We start from the raw sequence: 22,172 nt of genomic DNA, 5'->3' as shown, positions 1-22,172 counted from the left end.
TACCAGCCTAGAGACAAATAAACAGAACTGAAGAACAAAACAAATAACATAGCAGGAAATGACTATTTCTTGAGTACCTCAGTAACACAAAGGCAACATGGGTTTGAATTCCAGATATGCAAACTGTCAGCTGGGAGCAATGAGAGCAAGAGGTCTGTGTCCATCCCCATATTGTGCTGAGCCTGGCATGAACTTACCACAGAGCACAGATTCAGTGCTGGGTAACCAGCTCACCCAAGGCCTCTGAAAGCACAATTGTTCCCTCTAAAACTTTGTAACAATTTGAGAGACATAGACCTCAAATCACAGACTTAGGAAGAGGAAGGCAACTGACCAAAAAGAAATTAGTAAAAATAATCTGCTGAAATTAAGAGAGTTGCTACTATAGATGAAGACATACTGAGAAAAGAGGTTATTACTTACTTTCCTCCACCTCTTTCCCTAGAAACAGTTTGTTTTGTACCTCTAATATTCCAGTGTTAGAGTAACCCCACCTTCAGTCTTACTGTCCCACCTGAATACTATTAGGTCACTGCTAGAGACATAACCCACAGCTGCTGATACCCATGTGCAGAATTGGTGCCCTCTCATCCCAACTTTTAAAAGGGCACCAAAAGTCCTGGCAGTAAGGAGAAGGGTTAAGAGTTTGTTTCAGTGCCATAGGGTGCTCTTGTTAAGATTTGTAAGCTGTTTTTTTTGTTTTCATTGATAACTGGTGGTACCTAAAATTGCCCCTTATTGTTATGCAGAGAAAGCAGCAAGAGAAAGCAAATGTGTAACTAAGTACAAATAAGATATAATTATATAATAACAACAATAATTTTGTAATAATGGGAACAGTAGATTAGGATTTTAAAATGTCTTCATGTTTAATAATCTCAAATGCTGTTAAATTACAGAGGTAAAACTATCATCAATATATATTTTATTTCCACAGTGTCTCTTTGTTCTTGTCATTGTTGGTTGGTTGATCACCTTGAACAGAGAGGGGTGGGGAGAAATACTTTTGAAGATTGGAATAGATTCTAGTTTTGATTTACAGCACAGGTTTAATACCTCCTTGATGTGACCCCTACTGTCATAAACAGACAGACAAACATAAAAGTAGGTAAGCAAACATCTGGGATTTTTTATGACATTCACAGCTCTCCTCAAGTGTTGTTCCCAATACTTCAAGCACATATTCATGTTCCCAAGGAGGCTGAACGCAGTTTTCTTGTCCGTGTGACCATACAGTCAATTAAGCATTTTTTCCTTTGTGAAATGCTGCGAGAGGGTTTTCTGTGTGAAATGTGTCTCTGGAGCCCTAGTTCTCTCCTAGATGAGTACATTATGCTTTATCTGGAGCTCAGGTGCAGAGCAGAAACACAAGGGTGATGGCTGGCTGGCTGGCTTTTATCACAACAACAGGAACTAGGTTTTTCCTACTGCAGTTTCCCTGGCCTAGACAAAAGCTCTGGGAAAGCCTCTTCTCACTTTTCCCTAGAGAAGGACCTTTAAAATTCACTGCACATAATGTGCTGCTGGCTATTGGCAGAAACCCTGGAAATTTCAGACAAATGAAGCTTGCACTGCCAGTTTAGGCTGCAATGACCATGACTGCAGGGGAATAGAGAGTGAAATAGTACATTGTGTAACATGGTTTCTGGGCAGTGGCATGGAGATCAGGATGGAAATCTTATTAAACATTCCTGGACAAACCAGAGTAATCAAGATTGGTGTTGGAGTCGTTACTAGGAGCTGCAGAATTGCTCACAATGCAGCGTTGGCTGTGAGCAGCCAAGGTTAATAAGGAACATGACTTTAGTTCAGTACAGAACTTGCAGCAATTTGTACAGAGGATGAAAAAGAGAGGCATGTTATAACGGTTTTGTTGCCCAACCATGCATCACTTCAGGAGGCAGTGGCGTGAGGCCATCCTGTGAGTTACACTTCCACCCAACAGATCTCTCCAGAGCCTCCTGATTCACTAAGGCCATGCACATGTAACAAACCATTAAGCACTGTCTGTGCAGACATGATGTACATCATAGCCAAGACCTTCAGCCCTGAAAGCACATACTTCTATATACCTGAGCTAAAGAAACAGCTGGTTGGATTTAGCATGCAATTGTGACCAAAAAAAGGAGCTTGTCATTCTTTCTGGTTGGAGGGTGGAAGTTCTGACTTGGCAGCAACTGTTGAGAACAGCATTTCGAAAACGGGAACCTCCTCTCAGCATGGTGCCTGTTCATCTTTTGTCCTACTTTGTGTAGCCAAGAGGAGTTGCAAGGGAGAGAGGGGCCCTGGATTTCCCCTTTGATTTTTTCCTGCACCTCCTGTCTAGAATTCCTAGTGAGGTAATTGAATAGAAGAGTTAGTGTACTTGTCCTCTCCTCCTCCATTGCTTTCTCATTAGCTGTCAGAATTAGCATAAATACATCCATAAATACATCCAAATTCTTGTCAGGATTCTTGTCAGGAGCCAGCCTGGAGAGGTCAGTGAGCCAGCTGTGCCCATTTTTCATGCCACTGAAATAGTGCACACAATGGAAGGCACCGTGGTGGCCCATGCATTGGAAGGGTTATCTGCACTTTCCAGCTGTGGCCCTAAGTTTCCCCTCCACCTCCAAAAAGGGAGGAGAAAGGAACAGGTTGACATCCTTTGGGTTCACTACTTATTTTTTACTTTTTTGGGTTGGCTCAGAAATAGGCCAGGGAAGGATGGCTATATTTTAGGTCTGTGAGTGCAGGAGAAAAATCTAAAGGAAATACTGACCCTCCCAACAGATTTACCCTCCTTTTCGTTCGGCTGAGAAGGGCCATTCCCCAAAATATAACCAGCAAATATCAGCTAGGAGAGAGATTTCCCAGGGAATATGGGGGAAAAAAGGAAATCAGGAATATTGCCTAAAATTAGGAGAACTGAGAGGGATCTGTGCCAAAAAAGCATGAATATGGTCAACAGTCATTTCTGCATCTACTTAGCAGCTGCCTTTAATCATCACAGCCCCATCCTCTTTTTGACCCCAAAGAAAAGCCACAGTAACACATTCATTTTCTAGGTTCTTTGTTATTATTTTCAAGAACAGGACAGTCATTTGAGCTCTTAAATTTGAGTACTGAAAATTGGTGATTGTAGAATAGGAGCACCTTTCATTTGTCCTTCACATGAGTTAGAAACCTGATAATCACAAAAGGGGTGGAGTTTGTTGCTGGTCTAAAAGATGAGAAGGTTGAGTTCTGGCTCTCATTCCTTCACTGGGTATGGGCAGGAGATTTGTCATAGGGAAAGGGGAAACCCAGCCAAAATGGAGAAGAGACTGCTGGGCTTACATGGGTGGGGAGAAGAGATAAAAAGATAAAACAGTTCCAGAGAAGGAACATCACAGTATGTGCACTCTGCCCATACGCATGCTCTCATGCCTGAGAGATTTAGCAGTTCTCTGTGGATTGAGGGTCACGGGGGCCCTGCGAGGAGCATTCAGTTTAGTTGCCACACTCCTCAGTTCTGTGTTGGGGTTCACAGTCATTTTGCCAAGCAACTGTAGTGGCAGCCCTTGGAAAAGGGGCTGAAGTAGAAAGTCTTCCCTCCCCTGTGTTGTCCACTGAAGAAGAGAGAAAACAATGTGTGCGAAAGGGTGTGAGAAATAAATAGGACGAGAGTGTGGATGTTATTTGGGGGCGAGCTGGGCACAGTTTAGACCCGAGTATGTCTACAGGTTCGCGATGTGCCTGAGGCTGAGGGGGCTGCAGAGGTGGAGGGTGACTCCTCATCCGTTGTGTCCCCTTGCTCCTCCTTGTGGAGGCCGAGGCTGATGTGGCTCTGCAGGGCTGCTGGGGTCAGCCATTCCTTGGGGAGGCAACTCTGGAGGAAGGGGATGCATGAGCTGAAGTAGGCCAGGCGGTTCACCCAGCGGGGTATCTCTCTCCCACATAATATCTGTGGAGCAAACCAAAAAGGAACATGGTTAATAGTATCAAAACACGTGCACAGAGGCCATGTCATCCCTATCCTCACCACCACTATAGCACAGTGAATTTCCTGTTGCTCAGAAGAGAAAGAAGCATCTTCTGCAGTCAGAAGCAGCTGTAACTGTAAATGTCTACACAACTACTTGACATGCACAGGGAGCCCTGCCAGCCATAGCCCTTGTCAGCATCACAGCAGAGACTAGGGAAAACAGTTCATGGCTCTCAATGCCTTTGGCGATTGTGTTCTCCCAGCAGTCCATGGGTGAAAGGACAGGCCTGCTGGTGCTTCTCAACCAAGACAATGGAATTCATTTTCCAAGTAGCTCAAAAAGTTTGGAAAAATATTTAAGGTGTGGCTGGACAGACCTTGAGCTGAGAAGAAGCTGAGTCTGACTAGGGGGATGGAGATGCCTGAGAAACTGTTCTTGCTGCTCCCTTTTCCTCCTTGGGCTGACACACTGGATCAGTCAAATTACAGTTTTTGGGGGACCTTTTTCTATCCTAGCACACCACCCTTTAATTTCTCATCATAGGGTATTTCCTAAATACGTGAAAAAAGCAACAAACAAAAAATACTAGGTTCTCACTAGGCCCGTTCCATCATAGATGCTCCTGACACTGATTTGGGTTACACTCTGCTAGCACAGACATTGTTTTCCAAGGTCATATCAAATTCAGCACAATGAAACAACTTTCTGCATGCAGCAGACCATTTCTTCTGTAGCACGTGACCACACATACATACAGGTGCCAGATTTTAATAGCTGTATCTGGCTTAGACTACATAAAGATTGTTTCCCTTTACATTTTACTGTATCCTGTACCAGACAAAGAAGAGGCACGTGGAACTGATCAGCAGGCATGCCTTGAGAGCCTGTCTTTAGTAAATAAATATACTGCCTGTGCGGCCCTACACCAGTCTACTAGAGCCTGAAGTCTGTGGCAGGTTCAGTAGCCATAATACCTGAATTCTCCTTCCCTTCCTTTGTTGTCTTCCATGGAGCAAGAAAGACAGAGAGGAAACTCCACCCCACAGACCTTATTCCACAATTTACATGGATTAGTGGTTCCAGGGTTGTCCATACGACACCTTTTGCCAATAGTAAATTCCTCTGCTCTTCCTCCCACCCTCTTTCTGACTAAAATTACACTTAATTTAATACTAATTGCTAAAAAAACTAAAAGGGTGATTGTCTGTAGTCCATTAAGGAGATTATTTGGTGAGAAGTAATCATATGGAGTTTAAAAAGTGCAAGTGCTCGATTCGGTACCTGGGACAGGACAACCCTGATTGTGTGTATAGGCTGGAGAATGAGAGGCTGGAGAGCAGCACTGTGGAGTGCCTGGGGGTCCTGGTCAATGGCAAGTTGAATATGAGTCAGCAGTACCCTGGCAGCCAGGAGGGCCAATCGTGTCTTGGGGGCATCAGGCAAAGCATCGCCAGCCGGTCGAGGGAGGGAATTGTCCCACTCTGCTCTGCACTGGGGCAGCCTCACCTTGAATATTGTGTGCAGTTTTGGGCACCACAATATGAAAAAGGCATTAAGCTATTAGAGAGCATCCAAAGGAGGGCCATGAGGATGGTGAAGGGTTAGGAGGGAAAGTCCTAAAAAAAGCAGCTGAAGTCACTTGGCTTGTTCAGCCTGGAGGAGAGGAAACTGAAGGGAGACCTCATTGCAGTATTCAGCATCCTCATAAGAGGAAGTGGAGGAGCATGTACCAATCTCTTTACTCTTGTGACCAGTGACAGGACTAGAGGAAACAGCATGAAGATGAGTCAGGGGAGATTTAGCTTGAATATCAGGAAAAGGTTTTTCACCCAGAGGGTGGTTGGGCACTAGGACAGGCTCCTTGGGGAAGTGGTCACAGCACGAAGTCTGCCTGAGTTCAAGGAACAAGTTCATTTGGACAACGCTCTCAAGCACATGGTGTGTTTCTTGGGGTGTCCTGTGCAGGGCCTGGAATTGGACTCAAGGATTCTGATGAGTCCCTTCCAACTCTGCATATTCTGTGATTCTATTGATAAGAGAAATGTAGTGCTTAGAGTTTTCAAGAAATTTTCAGGGAGAATGACTGAAACATTTTCTAGGGATGGACTGTGCCAACTACAGTTGTTATGGCTGATGAGCAGCTGGTTCTTTATGTGTAAGGCCTGGGCAAAATTATCTAAGCCCCACTCCAATAGTTACTTTGAGCATAAGGGAATTGCTTGCTCCAACAGCATGGAGTTTCCAATGAGGTGTGGAGAAGGCAGCAAACCTGTGACTTTGCTAATTTGACTACGGAACTCACTTTATTTTGACATGCATTGTTTAAAAATCAATGTGTGAAATTGGAGACATTACCATTAGGAATCAGAGCATGAACAGAGCCATTTAGCTGCTAAAATTACTTGCAAGCATAGATTGTTCTTTACCTAATACACTCCAAGGACTTTTACTTCAGTTCTTACCAATGCTGCTTTCTACCTAACCTCAGATTATAATCTCAGATTATAACCTCTGATTATAACCTCTACTTAACCTATATATAACCTCAGTTATATGAATCTGTATTTTTGAGTTTTTTAATCTGAGGACAATTACTTTATTAACAATTTTTTATCTCCATCCAGATTCCCTGGTTTCCATTAGTAGAGCTATTGCCTGAGCTTGTAAGTGGATGACCTCTCCACATGTGCTTAAGACTCATTCATAGAAAATTTGCTGATCCATTTCATTTTCTCACTAGACATATACAACCATTTTCACAAGAATACTGTTGAATTTTTAAAACTGGATTCAATGTGTTCTACTTGAATGCTTTGGCCTACACTACAGTACTTTGACCCTGAGCCAAGGTCACAAATTTCAGTACAATTGCGCCTCTAGATTTTGTAGCATTTCTCTTTCTTCCTATCCAGGAACTTAGGCAACATATTGCCAGTGTAGAAAGTGACTCAGTTTAGGCTCCTTGTGATGTATGCATGCATGCGAGTTTAGTTCTGAAGCAGTTTTAAGTTTTAATAAAGACTTTCTCACAGATATTAACAGAAGAACTAAACAAGGGTATGATTCTTCAGAAAATTAGCTGAAACAACAGAACAGCACAAGGTAAGATGCCTGGAAATAGAAATACTGTTTTTAAGAGTTGGCTCTACTTTCTAAGCAGATTCCTTAGCAGCTGAAATAGCACTTCCCAATGCGGAAGCAAAGCTGAGATGTTCCCCTTTTGGTTATGGGAGCTTCTTCACCCAGAATGAATTAGTGAGGCAAGGAAGAGCCAGAAAAAGAATGGAGATGTGTGGGCATCAGGCCATCAAGCAACAGAGGGCAGTTTGTGGAGCTTAAGGATAATGATAAAGTTAAAGTGGTTTCCCTTTCCTCAGTCATGCTTGTCAAGTCATCTCTTGTCAGTGTAGCCTCATTACTATTCCACAGCAGAACACAATGTTCAATAGGAGCAAAAGGGCAATGGCAGGGAATGCCACCAACACTACAGTCTGCTTCTGTTTCTCACTCCTTGCCATAAAGCATATTGTGCTGGAGCATCCAGCAGTGCTTAGCTAATGGAGAAACATCAAATAAACCTGGCTGCCATAGGATTAAGTCAATTGAGTTTAAATAAAACAGCACAAGCAAGATGAAGTGGATGTTTTCCAATAAAACAAATAAAACAAATAAAACAAATAAAGTTACAGAAAAATCTACTTACTGCAGATCAGTTCTCCACTGAAAACCACACACTGCAATGATAAACTCACAGAGCCCTGTTTCCTTCCTTTATTACCATCAACAGAACCCTTTTTCAGATGTTTTTAGCATTTAAGATTTCACATGGGTTTTTTTCTTCCTTACCAAACAAGTGAGGTTTTCTTTTTTGAAGGGGGTAAACTTCTCTGTGATAGATCATGTGCTAACTCTGAGAGGAATTGTAAATAAACAATAAACTCTTACAGGTCAGAAATTGCTGGTCCTGACCACCATACAAATTGTCTTGCTACCTTTCCTTTAGGAAACTTAACACACCTGTAGTGGACCCTGAGCTTGACATTGGACAAGAAAGTAGCTGAGCCTTTTGATATGTAGCTGACTAGAGAAGGGGCTAAGAAACATACAGTCCACAGAAGGGCTAAACCTATGTGAGATATAAGCTTACTTGTCTGAGGCATAAAAGTGTTTGGGATGGGAAACCCCGTGGAGTACATGAGAGGCTGGACAACTGGCAGCAATGCCTGGAACACCTCAGCTCATGTAGGACTTCCCTAAGCTTTGCAAAGCTTCTCTAAGCTGTGAACAGTGTGCAGCTCTCACTGCCTATCAAAGCCCCTTCTCATCCTTTTCTCACTCTCAGGTTCTGAAAGTGCGAGTTATTCTCAACCTTCAGAGGAACCCAGTCCCTATCACAGACTGAAATCCACCATATGGGACAGCGAGCACAACATCTGATTGCCCACCGACACCAGTCCTCACTTCAGGCAGAAACCTGGGAGAAGGCTGCATGTACTTGCAGCTTCCACTGAGCGGCACCTGGTGACAGAAAGACAAGTAAGTCTCCCATCGCTGCAGCTTCTTCTGGGGACTCTGTAAGAACTGGGAATGACCCGGCTGGCAGCTGCAGGAACAGCCGTTCGGGCATGCGTGGCTGAAGCCAAATGGAAGGGAGAAATGGGACCTGACAGTTCTGGTGCTATTTCTAGGCAGCTGTCAAATCCACACCAGGATTTCAACTCATCAAGAAACAAGTAATTTGGGATACAAAAATATCCTCTAAGCATCTTAAGCTGTATCATTTTGCACTAAAAGTCACTATCTAAAATGTACAAATTGCCCTGCACCCCTCTTCCCTCTCCTAAGTGTCCTAAGAGTTAGGTCCCTGCTTGGCAAGCCTTAACATTTCCCAGCAAAGCTTTGCTGTGGGCAGGCAAACAGCCTCACAGCTGGGAAACATGGGTTGAAATGCCATCCAACAATGGAAGATGCTGAGTCTCCTGGCTTCTAGAAGACAATGTTATCAATGTGCTGCATTTTCAGAGGGCTTTGAGTCTATGGGCATATGCTAGATATTATCTGAGATAGTGTAACAGGCTGAGCCCCAATCAAAACAAAGAGAAGGGCTGATCAGGAGTAGATCCTAAGAGAGATCTCTCAAATGTAATAGGTTATGTGCTGTGCTGGATGATGCAATTGGGGTGATTCAGGCCATGCATAGAAGGCACTGAGAATTTTTTTAAGTGAGCCCTCCCAAAGGCACTATGTAGTGCTCCAATCCATGAAAATCAAAATGAACAGAGGCAATATAACATTCCTCAAACGATACAAGCTAATTCCTTCAATTGTTGTCTTCAGACTGAGGCTTGGAGAGTTCAGCACTGAACACCTGCTGAACCACCCACTGCTTTTCGACTTAGCAGCATTGCTAAAAATGAGGTGGCATCCACATGGGACATGTATCCATTTAAGATACTGTGCAATATTCCCCTCGGTGTGTCTTAGAGAATGCAAAGGGCGTTCTAACACACACCCCAGAGCACTTTGAGAGAAAGATTTTAGAGCCCAAGGGGAATCATTACATGATTGCATGATACATGATATATCATTACATGTTTGCATGAGCTGGCTCCTACAAGGCCTACACAATATAGCATAAATGTTGCCTATTAGAATTTCAGAATAAGGCCATTAGATAGAAACAAGCACATCTGCCCAGGCAAAGCCTGCAGGCTATGTTAGGGTAGCCAAAACCCCTATGTGGAAAGATAAGTGTGCCAATTTGATTAAAATAGTTCTTGGACACATCCAGAATAAACCACTAACTCAATGAACAGACATTATTTTGCCATCTTGCCACCTGGTAGTTGAACTGCCCAGTGCTGGCAGGGCTAAGGGAATTTGGGTGCATCAACAGAGAACACACCTCTAGCTCTGCACTCCTGATCGGAATAGATAGTGGCCCTGGGCCATGAGGCTGCATGCAGACTACATTCAGCAGAGCCAGGAATGGCCTCTGACTTAGACAGGAAGGGGTATAGCTGAGAAGCTGTAGATGAGGATAAATGAGCTCAGTAATGAGGGTGTGTTATGGGAGGTAGCAATGTGAGTCAAAGGTGGAAGTCAAAGGAATTTTAACTTATTTTAAGCAACTGTCTGAAATGGCCCCATTCTCCTGTGCAATCTTTTTTTGTTCCACAGCAGGCAGGGCACTGCAACTCCTATACGTCTTCCCCAGGGCTGTGGGTGTTGTAAAGCAGAGGCAGCATCTGCACGGTCTGCCTGAGACTAGCCAGGAGTGAAGAAAAAAGGAAGGCCTTGAAAAGAGGAACTAATACCTACAGTCTTGCTCCCCTTATGATGCTAGTTGGAACATGTTAGTCACTTCTGTGGACCTGTGGTAGAAGGATAGAGTTGCCTTTTTGCAGGAGTCTGGACGATGGAGTAGATAGCTCTGTGTCAAATGAGACATCTGTCTTATAGCACCTCAGTACTCATAGCACTGTTTCAGCTTCACTGGCCAGGCCACCAGTGGGGAGACACAGTGGCTGCAAATGTGACATCCTGTTGAACCATATTTAGAGTTGAATTCTGAGTGGCATCACTGATTAGTCTTGTACCAACACTGAAGCATGAGAATACCCTCTGGAGCATGAAGGTCCTTGTAAAAAGCACTTACAAGTACAGCCAACAGCTGCAGGGTGATAGGACAGACAGCAAGTGGCCTCATAACAGATGACCATTTGGGGAAAGCTGAGTATAATTAAGTCTGGGCTTGTTAATGGCATTTAAAATAAAGAATATCCCACCAAATGAATTAACAACTGCAATTCATTCCTATTATCATGATGTCATGAAAGGAATTGCATTCTCATAGCAGCTGCTGTTTCAAGACCAGTGGCTGAGAACAGCTGTTGCCTAATAGGGTCATCCTTTCAAGTGTTATGGACATGCTGAACAGGACCAGGCCAATCCATATGCATAGAGGGATGGACATCAAGAACATCTATTTTTTCTGCACAGCTAACCAGAAAAGTCCTGTGTTTCAGTCTCAAGCCGTGTTTCCTAATATTAGGGAGAGGCAGGTTGCTGCAGATGGACATACAATGAGAAGGGAGAATACAAGAACTCATATGAACAGGGAAAGACCTGCTGTCTGACAGTGTCGGCAGCACTTCGAAGCAAAAGGTACCAGTCTCAAAAGCCTATCAACACACTCAGACAGTTCACTTACACTCCTGACACTTTTCATTTATCAACAGGCGGTGGTTTAAAGGACAGGGATTTTTCTTGCCATCTTCATTTTTGGAAATAAAGCATGTTTTTCAGGCATTTGCACACAGAGACTCAAAGGTTCTATGATGGTGTGACTAGAGATGAACTCCCTAGATAGTGTGAACTAACTTAGCTCCAAGGAATCATGCTTACTTATAACAGATAAGGAAACAGGGGTTTCAGTTTTGCTAAGGCAGGTGCAAAAGGCAGAAAAAAAATTAGATGGATAAAAACAACCACATTTACACCAACCCCAGAGAGCTCGCGATTTTTTTTTTTTTAACTTCTTCTTAAAATATCTTCAGTTTTAATCTTTTGTTGCTAGATAGATCACATTAAAGGGAAAACCTAAAGTGACTGCAGAGGTATATGTGGCAAAATGAAACAGAAATCAACACTCCCTAAGTGGCAAGTTTTTAGCACATCATTTCAATTTTTTGGAAAAGGGGTCAAAGTACTTCCCTCCTCATATTATTCCCATGCACAAGTAGAGAGTGGGAAAGAAGATGGACTGAGACCTGAAAAGTACATATAAGAGTTATCCTAGTAATAATTTTTGTTGGCCTATGGACTCATTCATGATAGCAAGGCTAGAGAGGTTAATGATGGGGAAAAAAATATGTTTTTATAGCAGCCTTCATTCTAAGAAATTCCCAAAGACTTCAAATATCTCATCTGATAGACAAACTACACCTGGAAATGTCATTTTACCACAGAGACACCACACTGGGAATGTGATATAGCAGTTAATTAACTGTATGCAGTCGAAGTTGTGCATGCATACAGGAAGAAACAAAAGGAAAAATCTGAAACCATGAGGATAAATTTATGGGTGCAGGGCATCTTTATAAATAAGGTTATTCTAAACATACATGGCAGCTTAAAATCAGAAAACAAACATAGTCTGTTCCCCATAGAGCTAACAACGTTCAAAGGCTGCTGCAATGAAGCAAAGCTTTCCATCAGCTTCAGTGAGGACTGATTCAGGCACCAGGAAATAAAGCTTTCCTAATGTTCTTTCTTGTCCTGTGGCTATTTGTTTGTTCGTTCACTTCCTTCTGTCCTTTATGTCTGTTGGGAGCATTTTCTCCCCTGCCATTAACAGAATTGCACTTAGGTTTTTACTCAACAAAACACCTACCTCCTCTGCAACAGAGGCAACTGAAAAGCAATTGCTGACTAAAGAAAACATGAGTATTACTTGTCTACTTAGGATTTGCTGAAGATTGGTTTATAAAAGCTTCTGCTGCTTTTGACTGTGACTCAAATGCCACCTGAATCTCCCTTCCTTCATGTTTAAGCCTTTCTCTCTCATAGCTTTCAGGGTAAGGAGAGCTTCCTGGTTTTTAATAACTTTATGATGAAAACTCACATGTGCCTGGGGATGGACCTGAAAAGGTTTAGTCTTGAATTATTAACCGATGATTAAAAACTGTCCTCATTTGGTCCTTGATTCAGCAAACCTTCCTTCTTTCAGAGAATTTGCTGAAAATTAAGCTTCTCTGAGGAAAGTAGGATTCTGATGTGGGTTCATTATATGCTGTCAGTTTTGCTGTGGCTGAAAAAAGACAGCTGAATATCCAGAAAGAAAATAATATGTACTAACCACCGTCTCCTGTCACTTCAGCACAGCTCCACACCCTCTACCAGTAAAATACAGTCCCTCTGTTCTACCAAAGCTCCAACCACCTTGACAAAACACAGCTGAGACAGCCACATCATCAGGGAAGTATACACCAAACAGCTGTAAAGCCAATCACAAAGATATCTCCTGCTGCACTGCGGTCACAAGAGATATGTATTTCCTGCTATCAGACTGATATGCAATGACAATGCCTCTCTCTGCTGCTATCAATAGCACAGATATTTACCAATAATACAAAGGAAGGGGTAAAGAAGCCCTAGCATCCATCCTAGATCCAGTGATCAAGCAAGCAAGCTTGATTGCACCAAGATCATTCCCTGCCTCCCAAGGAGATTCAGATGTGTGGCTTCACCAAGCATTTCCATCCCATCTGGCATGCAGTGATGTAATAATATCACTGTGTTGTCATCAATATTGGGTATGCTAGATGCCTGCTGCAGTCCTCTGTAACCATCAGGTTGCAGGATTCACTGTGCGGACTCCATTTGTTAATCTTCAGGGTATTTCCTATTGGAGACCATCCTTTTAGGCCAATTTGAGGTTACTGACTTCAGGAGACTGGAAGCTATTTACCTCCCAGGTTGAGTATGAAGTGCTGCAGGTCTAAGACAGGCTGCAAAGCATTCAATTGTGACAGGGTTCATAATCCCTGCCCTCTAGTAGCCAGCCTCATCTAGGATGCTAAAGAATTTTCCAAGGCTGACCTAAGCCACCTCAAATGCTTAGAAGACTCTCTTTTCCTCCTGTGTCAACAAAGAATGGGCCAAGCTCACTTTGTTAACCTCTAGGTGTATTTTTCAAGGCCACTTCAGCCCAAGAACAAGATCCCCAGTTCTCCAAAATAATATTCTCTCTCTAGAGACATCTGCAATTTCAACAAGTTCAAAATGAGTTTCTAAAACAAGAAGCACAAAAATTCTGATTCAGGCCTTTCTCTTCTCCTGCTGAAATGTATTATCTCCCTGTTTATGTAAATAATTAAAGTAGGACAGTTCCCACAAGAAAGGCTGAGGGACTCTCTGCTTCAGAACATCTTGTGGCTGATATTCAGAACTTCTGCCAAAATATAAGAAAAAAGGTAAATAAATCTTTAATCCAATTTTCTCTCGTGCACCTCGGCAAGTTTCTCTCTCTCAGTTACTTTTGAATGAGTATGTCTCATCAGCTAAAAGCCTTGTTTGAACCCACAGAGCATCCCAGCAAAAGTTTTATAAAACTATCAGATCCTTCTAAAAGGCTCCTCTTTTGATGACTTGGTTTGCTCCAAAAATCCCAGCTCAACTCTAATAACTAGTTCAGATTTTAGCCATTTACCCAGATGCCGTCTCTGACCCCTGTCCCCTGGGTCCAGTTATTTGGTTCAAGAAATTATGAGAAATAAGGAAACAGATTCGCTAATATTTAAAGGAATAAAGGGGTGGAAAGGATCAGTGGGTACAAAAGGAAGCTGGATAATGAGATACCAATCTGTTTTCCTGAAGAGTTTTTAATTCCTCAAATCCAAATGACCTTAAATAGCCTTATGAAGAATGATGAAATGTGGACACTACAGTTAGGTCTGATTTTTTTTTTAAGAGATTTCTCTGAGTATAAGAGAAAGATGAGATAATTTTGGAAGCAAATAGGGATTTTTAACTGTGCTTCATCACCCCTCAGTGATGTGGCGAGATTCTGCTGTCACTGACTCTGAGAGAATTCATACCAGATCACTTAGGTGTTTCTCAGGGTATACAGAGGAGTTTGATCTTTTCCAGTACTTAAGATAAATTACTCATAAAAATCAAAAGCATATTGTTCCTCTTTCAAGAAGATGGAGGAAAGACATGATATAAGAATAAAACCTTCTGCCACTGCTGTTCTCAGGTGAAGTTCCAACATCAGCAGTTTGTTAGGTGAATGAAACCACTGCCTCACAATTAATTTCGGAATTATGATAAGCATCAACTTCATATCTTAGCAAAAGAGTCCATAAGACCCACTGACTTTATTGTTATTCCACCATTGGTAAGGCTGTTGGGGACTAAAAGGGGCTGCCTTCCCTGGTGCTCAGAAGCCACACTTCTTTGATAATTATGCGCCATATGTCCTATAGCAAGGTGCTGAAGAGTTTCCTTAAACAGGGATCATTCCAGTTGCTTGGCAGTAATCACACTAATGGAAGGAGAAGGAGTAGTTTCCTTGAGTCATTCCACTTATCTTCCAGTTATGGTGCTGATTCAAAGGTGGTTTTCTCCTTTCCCTTGGTGGCATGTCCTTTTCTGAGATGTGCTGTAGCAAGTCATCACTCTGGTAAGAACAGAGCTCCATGGCTTACTTAGGAAACTTCAGAAGCATAGAAAATTGCTGGTGGCAAGTGAAATGAGTTGTCTTCTGTTTGTGAATGGGCTAAGCAGCAAAACCTTTTTTAAAGTCTAAGATTCAGTGACATGATGTGATCCTTACACTCAACACTAAGGAAAATTGCCAAGCTGGAGAAGAACTTCACAGCAGAAAACCTTCATCCTCCCTCTGATCCTCTAGTTACTGCTATCTCCTCTAAAGAACCTGTCCTCAGGCATTGTACATTCACCATATGCCCACACATCAGCAGGGTTCAGATCTTGATATCATATTGCCCATATTTGAACCCTGTCAATCAACCTTTCACCTTTACATGTGTTCAGAAGTACAAGCTGGCCCAAGTATGCTTGTCCCTCCTAGTATCTGCCTTCCACGAGTCCAAGTAGACTTACAGGGAAATCTTGCACTGAAAAAGCCCTCTGACAGCAATTTCACAATTCCCTCTGTCTGTGTGCTCCTGCCTTACAGTTTTTGTGACATAACTGCAAATCTTTCTTGGCACCTCACATCATACTTCCTTGTGGCCACTGCTGCAGTGACAAGTGCTTCTGCAAAGCAGCGGCAAGTCTGGGACCTCAGACCTGCAGGTCCTTGCAAGGGAACTTAAAGTCCAGGAATTTCTTTGAGTTTGGCTTTTTCCTGAAACCACAAATGTATTCCTCTTCTTTTATGTCTGCTTTACAGCAATTTGCAACTTCTGTTCTTTTGCTATCTCACGTCTCCATGTTCTGAAAGAATCAGGAAACTCAACAATTCATATTATGGAAAGAACTAATTGTTTTACCCTTTCTTTTTGTTTTAAAATGCTTTTTTAATGTTCCAAAGCCAATCTAGCAGAGTTTAAATACCCTTTTTCATCAGCCAGGACAACTCATAAAGAACATAAATATTTTGCAATTCCTTGAAGGGCCTTTTGAACATATTGCTGTAAGTATACATGGGGGATTGTTTGGAACAAAGTAACTTAAAAACAGATGATCAAACAGAAGGGCTTTATCCAATATTGACATGGTCCTAACTGAATTCCCCATACATGCACAACTTCATCAGAATGAAAACCCCCTGGAGTACTGAAACACAGAAAGGTACATAAGCTCAGAATAGGATGGGAAGTTTGGGATCTGCTGCTGATGGCTTGACTGATTTTTCTTTGCAGAAATTGCAAGCGTAAGTCCTCCATAAGGATTGCCCATACTCTTGGACAGTTTCTTTAGAGAGTATGGTACGGATACTACTTGATTTTCAGGACTGTCAGCATAAGCAACATGAAAGGAGTAAACTTCTTGTAGGCAAATTGCTAACCGCAGTTTGATGAACCTCTTCATTTTAATCCACAAACAATTTGCTTAAGTGATTTATAAATACAGGTATCATGACACCATGTTGCAGGAGTCAGAGTGCTGATTTAAATCAAGCTCCTCTCGCCTTCCTACACTGACATAAATGGTGAGGCTAAAGGGAGACTGCAAAGGGGTATTAAGCGGTGTGTGTACCAGTGACCTTAAGTTAAAGCTGGGCAAATGCACAGGGAGCGCATCTGATTTCTTTCTCATTTTCTCATGATTATCCACTAGGAAATTCTGCCCTACTTTACATCAGAACGTCCTTCAAAACTAATTAAGATGATGTGCAGCACTTATTAGGCAGACACTTATGCTTTCTGGTAGTTCTTCACTTCTTAAAAAAACCCAAAGTTCCTGATGAAGAAGAATCCACAGGAAGAGACTCCTGATCATGCAACATGTTCACTGAATCACTTACTGATAAGACTGCCATGAAATGGCATTGGAGAAGATGGAAGTCTGAACTCCTGCAGCTGAAACTCAGGCATTCTATGTTTTCTTTCCAGAGGAGCTGCTTTGTGAGGAGACCCAGCCATGCTTCTTCAATCCAGTCACTGCTCATTAGAAGTCCATAGGGAACTGGCAAAGGAGGGAGAGAACTAAGTCTTGAGCAAGGTGAATATGCTTGCCAGTCTGCAGTAGGGAAAATTCAGAGCTAAGTGGCAATTAGAGAGTAACAAAGCCCTTTGCAGCTTACAAGTGAATGTGGGCAGGAAGATCAGAAGACTCAGACGAGATGCATGGCATTGCAGGGAGAGGCTAAATGTCACAGCAGCACACAATGAAGCTGCACAAAGTGAGTTTTTACAGAGGTAGACAGTAGGTCAAAGGCATGTCCAGTGGTTAAGCAGAGCTCATCTGCCTGTGCTGAACTTCCTATAGTCTAGGGATTTTTCAAGATGCATGGCCAAATGGCAGAGTCATGATCATAGGTCCAGACATGCCCCTAACCATTAGCAGTCAGCCTGCACATAACTGTTGAAGACTACAGATACCAGTTATCATAGTGCAACCCAAGGCATCATTGTATTAAATGGGAATTCGGCAGAAAAATCTTTCTTTAACAAATGTAGACAGAAGATTCCTGAATGGATGTTTTATTTACTGAGAGAACACTGGTAAAGGAAAAGAAAACAAAAATCTGAAAATAAAGCCCGACTCCTGTGGTTTAGCAGTCCTTCCAAGAATGAGGAACCTGTCCTACAGGTCATGGCAATTGGACATGTGACTGTTGTCTCACAGTGTGATCCTGAGGAAGCCAATATGGGAAGTAGAGCCAATCTTACACCTCCTTTCCCTTCCCTCTGCAGAATTGTGACCTCAGCCAGCAGCACACATGGCTACATTTGCCCTCAGTCTGTATGACCAGATGGTATTATCCTCCCAGGCCATGGCCCTTCCACCAGGGCAACATCTGGACACTAATTAGCAAGCTCAAAGCCAGATAAGGAAATTAAGGTTACTGAACACAGCTACCTATCACAGGCCTACAACCAAATCTCAAGGCTTGCTAGACGCATTTGCGTAAACACGCATTAACTTATACATCACCACTTGGCTATAAAGCTCTATCTCTGGTTTTCCATGCTGAAACAGAACGCTAAAAGCCATAAACCAGATAATTAACATTGGCAGATGAAAGAGCTGTCATCAAAAGATTTCAGGACCCTTTTTGAAAGAAGGAAATAACCCAGTATACAAGGGGGGGATACTTAGGCACAGAGCAGGGAAGTGATCTGCCTGGCATTAGCCACAAGGCTCAGAACAACCATCTCCTTGACTGTCTGCAACTGCTTATGCCCATGAGCAGAAAAGCCTAAAAGGCTGTTTGGAAGCACAGCTGGTCATTCTCTCTTTCAAACTAAAAAGTATCCTCCACCCTGACCCCTCTCTGGGGTGAAAGGGCATTGCAGTACAGATAGCATCACCTTCCATTGGGGCCACAGCAACAGAGAGACCAAGAATTTACACTTACTTAAAATCCTTGGCTGCTTTTATTTGTGGCTGGAATTAAATCCCAGTTCTAATGCATAATTTTATTCTGTTGAGTAAAATTTCTACATATTTTCTTTTAATTCTTTGGATACTTTTTCAAGTTTACTGTCTTTAACTGCCACATAACATGACTATGCATAAATACATGCTAATTATTATTATTATTATTGCTCCTTCACAGGTGAAGGGCCTGAAGAGCAAAACAAACACTAAAGAGACTCATCTTGGAATTGATTTTAGGTCATAAGTACAATTTCTGTTTTCTGCCCTCTATGGTGACACATATCTACACAGGTTTGTGAGCCAAACATCATCTGGACAGCATGTTCTGTGCACTGTGAGGCATCTTATAGCTCTACATGGAATGGACTGGAGCTTCCCAATGGAGTGACTTTTGGTTTGTTTAGTTTTAATGGAAACTACAGCAAGAAGAAGAAAAAAAATCACTGAAGTTCTAAAGTTGAGCAAGCAATCAGATGTTGAGAAATGAGAATAGAAACTTTCATTGTTTCCAGTTCAAGCAGGTTCTGTCTCAACAGATTTCCAGTAGTCTTTCCTCTAAGAGGTCAGAAGTATCCCAAGATAAGCTGTGCTACTTCTCACCCAGCTCTGAAACACAATGATTGCCAAATTACTGTGTTTACCAAAACAGATGAAGATATCCATTGTAAGGCAGCCACACATATTCCTCATGCTGACTGAGGCACATTGGATGGCTAGGACTTCTGCTTAGTGTCTTACTACCAGCAATTTTTATAATAATTTCAGGTCCCATTTTCTATATCCCCATGCTAGAGACTATCTAGGACATTCTCCTCCTGGGCCTGCTGTTCAGCTCCTCTGGGTTTCCATTTGTAATGCTTTAGAGAGGGTTAATAAACACAGGCATATGTGAAGAGCAACAGCAACAAAAAAAAAATCCTGCTTGCCTATGAAGGGTTTATTTAAACTGACGTAAATCCTGAGTAAATTCTGCTCCTGGGAGCAGAAGTGTCAGAACTCGCCATTCAGGCTGTTGTTTTATTATCTAGACAGGTTACGGAGCAATGAATGAGCACTTGGAATCCACCAGAAAGCTCTTGCAGGAAAACTTAAACCCTAAATTCCACTCCTATAAAGATGCTCACTGAAGGCATGTTGAAAGCAAAATTTAAAATACCCTACTAGTTTTTTTTATAAGATCTCTTACTTGACTTGTGTTTGGAAGGCTAGATAAGGAGGAGGCAGTGAGGAATTCACTGATATGTAGCAGTAGAATCAAGGAAAAGTGGCTGTGAGCTTATGGTTTGGACACAGAATCACAGAATATGCTGAGTTGGAAGGGACCCACAAGGATCATCGAGTCCAACTCTTAGCCCTGCACAGGACCATCCCCAAGAGTCACACCGTGTGCCTGAGAGTGTTGTCCAAAAGCTTCTTAACTCTGTCAGGCTTGGTGCTGTGACCACTTCCCTGGGGAGCCTGTTCCAATGCCCAACCACCCTCTGGGAGAAGAACCTTTTTCTAATATCCAACCTAAACTTCCCCTGACACAACTTCAGGCCGTTCCCTTGGGTCCTGTCACTGTTCACCACTGTTCACCCCTCATCCCCTCACGAGGAAGTTTTACCTATCAAAGTACATAATAAGCAATTACTTTATTTCACTGCTGCAGGTAAAGGGTTTTATTTACCTTTCCCTAATAATCACATAGCTTTCTCCTGGGTTTCCTTCATAATTTTTGAAGTTTCCATTTTCTGTTGTAATTTGATTATTTGACTCCAGACTAGTTGTGTGGCTAATATTGATTTGCTCTGTACTGCTTGAAACTTCATTCTCTGTTTGTACCAATTCAATTTCCTCCTGTTTGTTTTAATTCACTAACATTTACAGAAAGAACTAAGTCACTTTCTCTATATATAATTAGTAAGGATGAAACCAATAGAGAGTTGGTGTCCCTAAGAGCCTAAGCAGGTCACTTGTAAATTAATTGCTGATTCTCAGATTCGCTAGGGAATTTCTTATGAAATCATGTAGTATTTTTTCTACACATCTCATTCGGGATCCATGATGGGCTTGTGTGGGGCTGAATGGACACTTGAGGCAAAAGAAGTTATTGGCATAGGACTCTTGCCCCATATGATGAAGAAAGGCAATAGATGTGTAATGAATGAGAATGGGGATTCCAGAAGGAGAAATGAAAATTTCACCATTACAGCAGTCATATTCTAGTGTAATAAATGATATTCTCTCCTTGTATTTGCCATAAAACAACTATGGAAAGCACAGAAACAGTTTTTATGGAAGGTCACTTCCATCTTATGCTTTTCCCATCTTTTTCTGGCACTGGATCAAGATCCAGAATTCAGATTTACACAAATGATGAATGCTCACGCATTAATTGAAATGCACTTTAAACATCCCATCTGGGGGGGTGAGGAGGAAGGCAGCTTCCCCCCAGAATAATCAGAACTTTGGGAATAAAGTCAGATACCCCAAATCAGCAGATGGCTGGGATAAATTTGTCTCTGTGCTTCAGTTGTGTCTGAAGAGAAATAACAGCTTTGTTATAATTAACAGCGGTTTTGAGAACATGGAAATGAATAAGCACCAAAGATGTCTATGAGAAAATCAATTCTTTTTTTTTTTTTAATGTGTTTTGGATGGTGCACATTAAATGAGGAAAAAGAACCCATTTCCTGAATACTGCAAATTTTTGTTTTCAGAACACTTATAAACCATTTTTATGCCTTTGGAGATCATGTACGGTTATTTATGTTTGTTATTAAAATGCATATTTGTATGCTAACCAGGTCTGTCCTTCCAATTCCTGCTCAGTGCCTGTTCAGTGAAACAAATTACAGGCACTCCTAATTTCCCACAAAGTTTAGACAAAACATGTGATAAACCTACCATATCTCCACCTCCTGATCCAATCCCTTTCAACAGCAAAAGGCTTCCAAAAATATTAAGGGTAGAGACAGGAGATTTGGCTATGGGCTCCAATCTGGCAGGCTATGCTGACTCCAGTTCCCTTTCTGTGAGCACTACTACATATCTGAAGAAGTAAAAAATAAATAAAAAACCCCCCATCTGTGCCCACCTCAGCCAGAGCAGCAGAAAAGTGATTACAGTTCTTGTGCATCAAGTGGTATGCATTTCCTTTGTACTCCTTGCCAAGCTCTTCCATAATCTTATCCACATCCTCTTCTGTGAAGTCTGTGGTGCCCAAGGCAATGGATTCTCTAGTTAAAACAAAACACACAACAGGAAACATGGAAAGGTACAGTGAAGAGCATGATACATACTAAGGAAGAAGAAAATGATCAGACATTGGCAACAAGGACAGGCTTAAACATTATGGACATCATATCTGAGGCTATCAGAGACTCTTACTAACAGAATGGCACAATAATATCCCCAGCTTTTCCACAAAGCTGGTTACCGCACAGGCAACAGTCCCGAGAACTTCCTGCTCACCACCAGGGCAGTCTCAGCTCTGGGGGTCTGCTCCCACTCTGCCCATCATCCCACAACAGAAATTTCCATTATGACAGAGGAGATACCTTTTATTCACAATTGAGAGGGTTCCCATGGGGTGGGCCAGGAAGAAGCAGACTGAAAACATGCAGAAACCTATTGCTTCTCCCAATATTCACTCAATAGCGCTTA

The 22,172-nt window shown here is 42.2% G+C and overlaps 1 protein-coding gene across 3 annotated transcripts in view; it reads right to left on the bottom strand.

Annotated features, from left to right (window-relative positions):
- Nucleotides 1–844: 844 nt before the first annotated feature.
- LOC113980436 (deubiquitinase DESI2-like) overlaps nt 845–22,172 on the bottom strand; it is a 59,703-nt gene continuing 38,375 nt past the window's right edge. For all 3 annotated transcript variants that reach the window (XM_027707661.1, XM_027707653.1, XM_027707666.1), the window contains exons 4-5: nt 21,604–21,745; nt 845–3,922 (exon numbers count right to left, since the gene is read on the bottom strand). In XM_027707661.1, coding sequence (XP_027563462.1) covers nt 3,680–3,922; nt 21,604–21,745 — 385 coding nt within the window. In that variant the 3' untranslated portion in view covers nt 845–3,679. The remainder of the gene's footprint in view (nt 3,923–21,603; nt 21,746–22,172) is intronic.

Source organism: Neopelma chrysocephalum, unplaced genomic scaffold, assembly GCF_003984885.1.
Source record: "Neopelma chrysocephalum unplaced genomic scaffold, ASM398488v2 Primary Assembly neopelma1_24, whole genome shotgun sequence".
NCBI classification, from domain to species: domain Eukaryota; kingdom Metazoa; phylum Chordata; class Aves; order Passeriformes; family Pipridae; genus Neopelma; species Neopelma chrysocephalum.
Note: the sequence above shows the minus strand (reverse complement) of the source record. Positions and strands in the feature narration are given on the sequence as shown.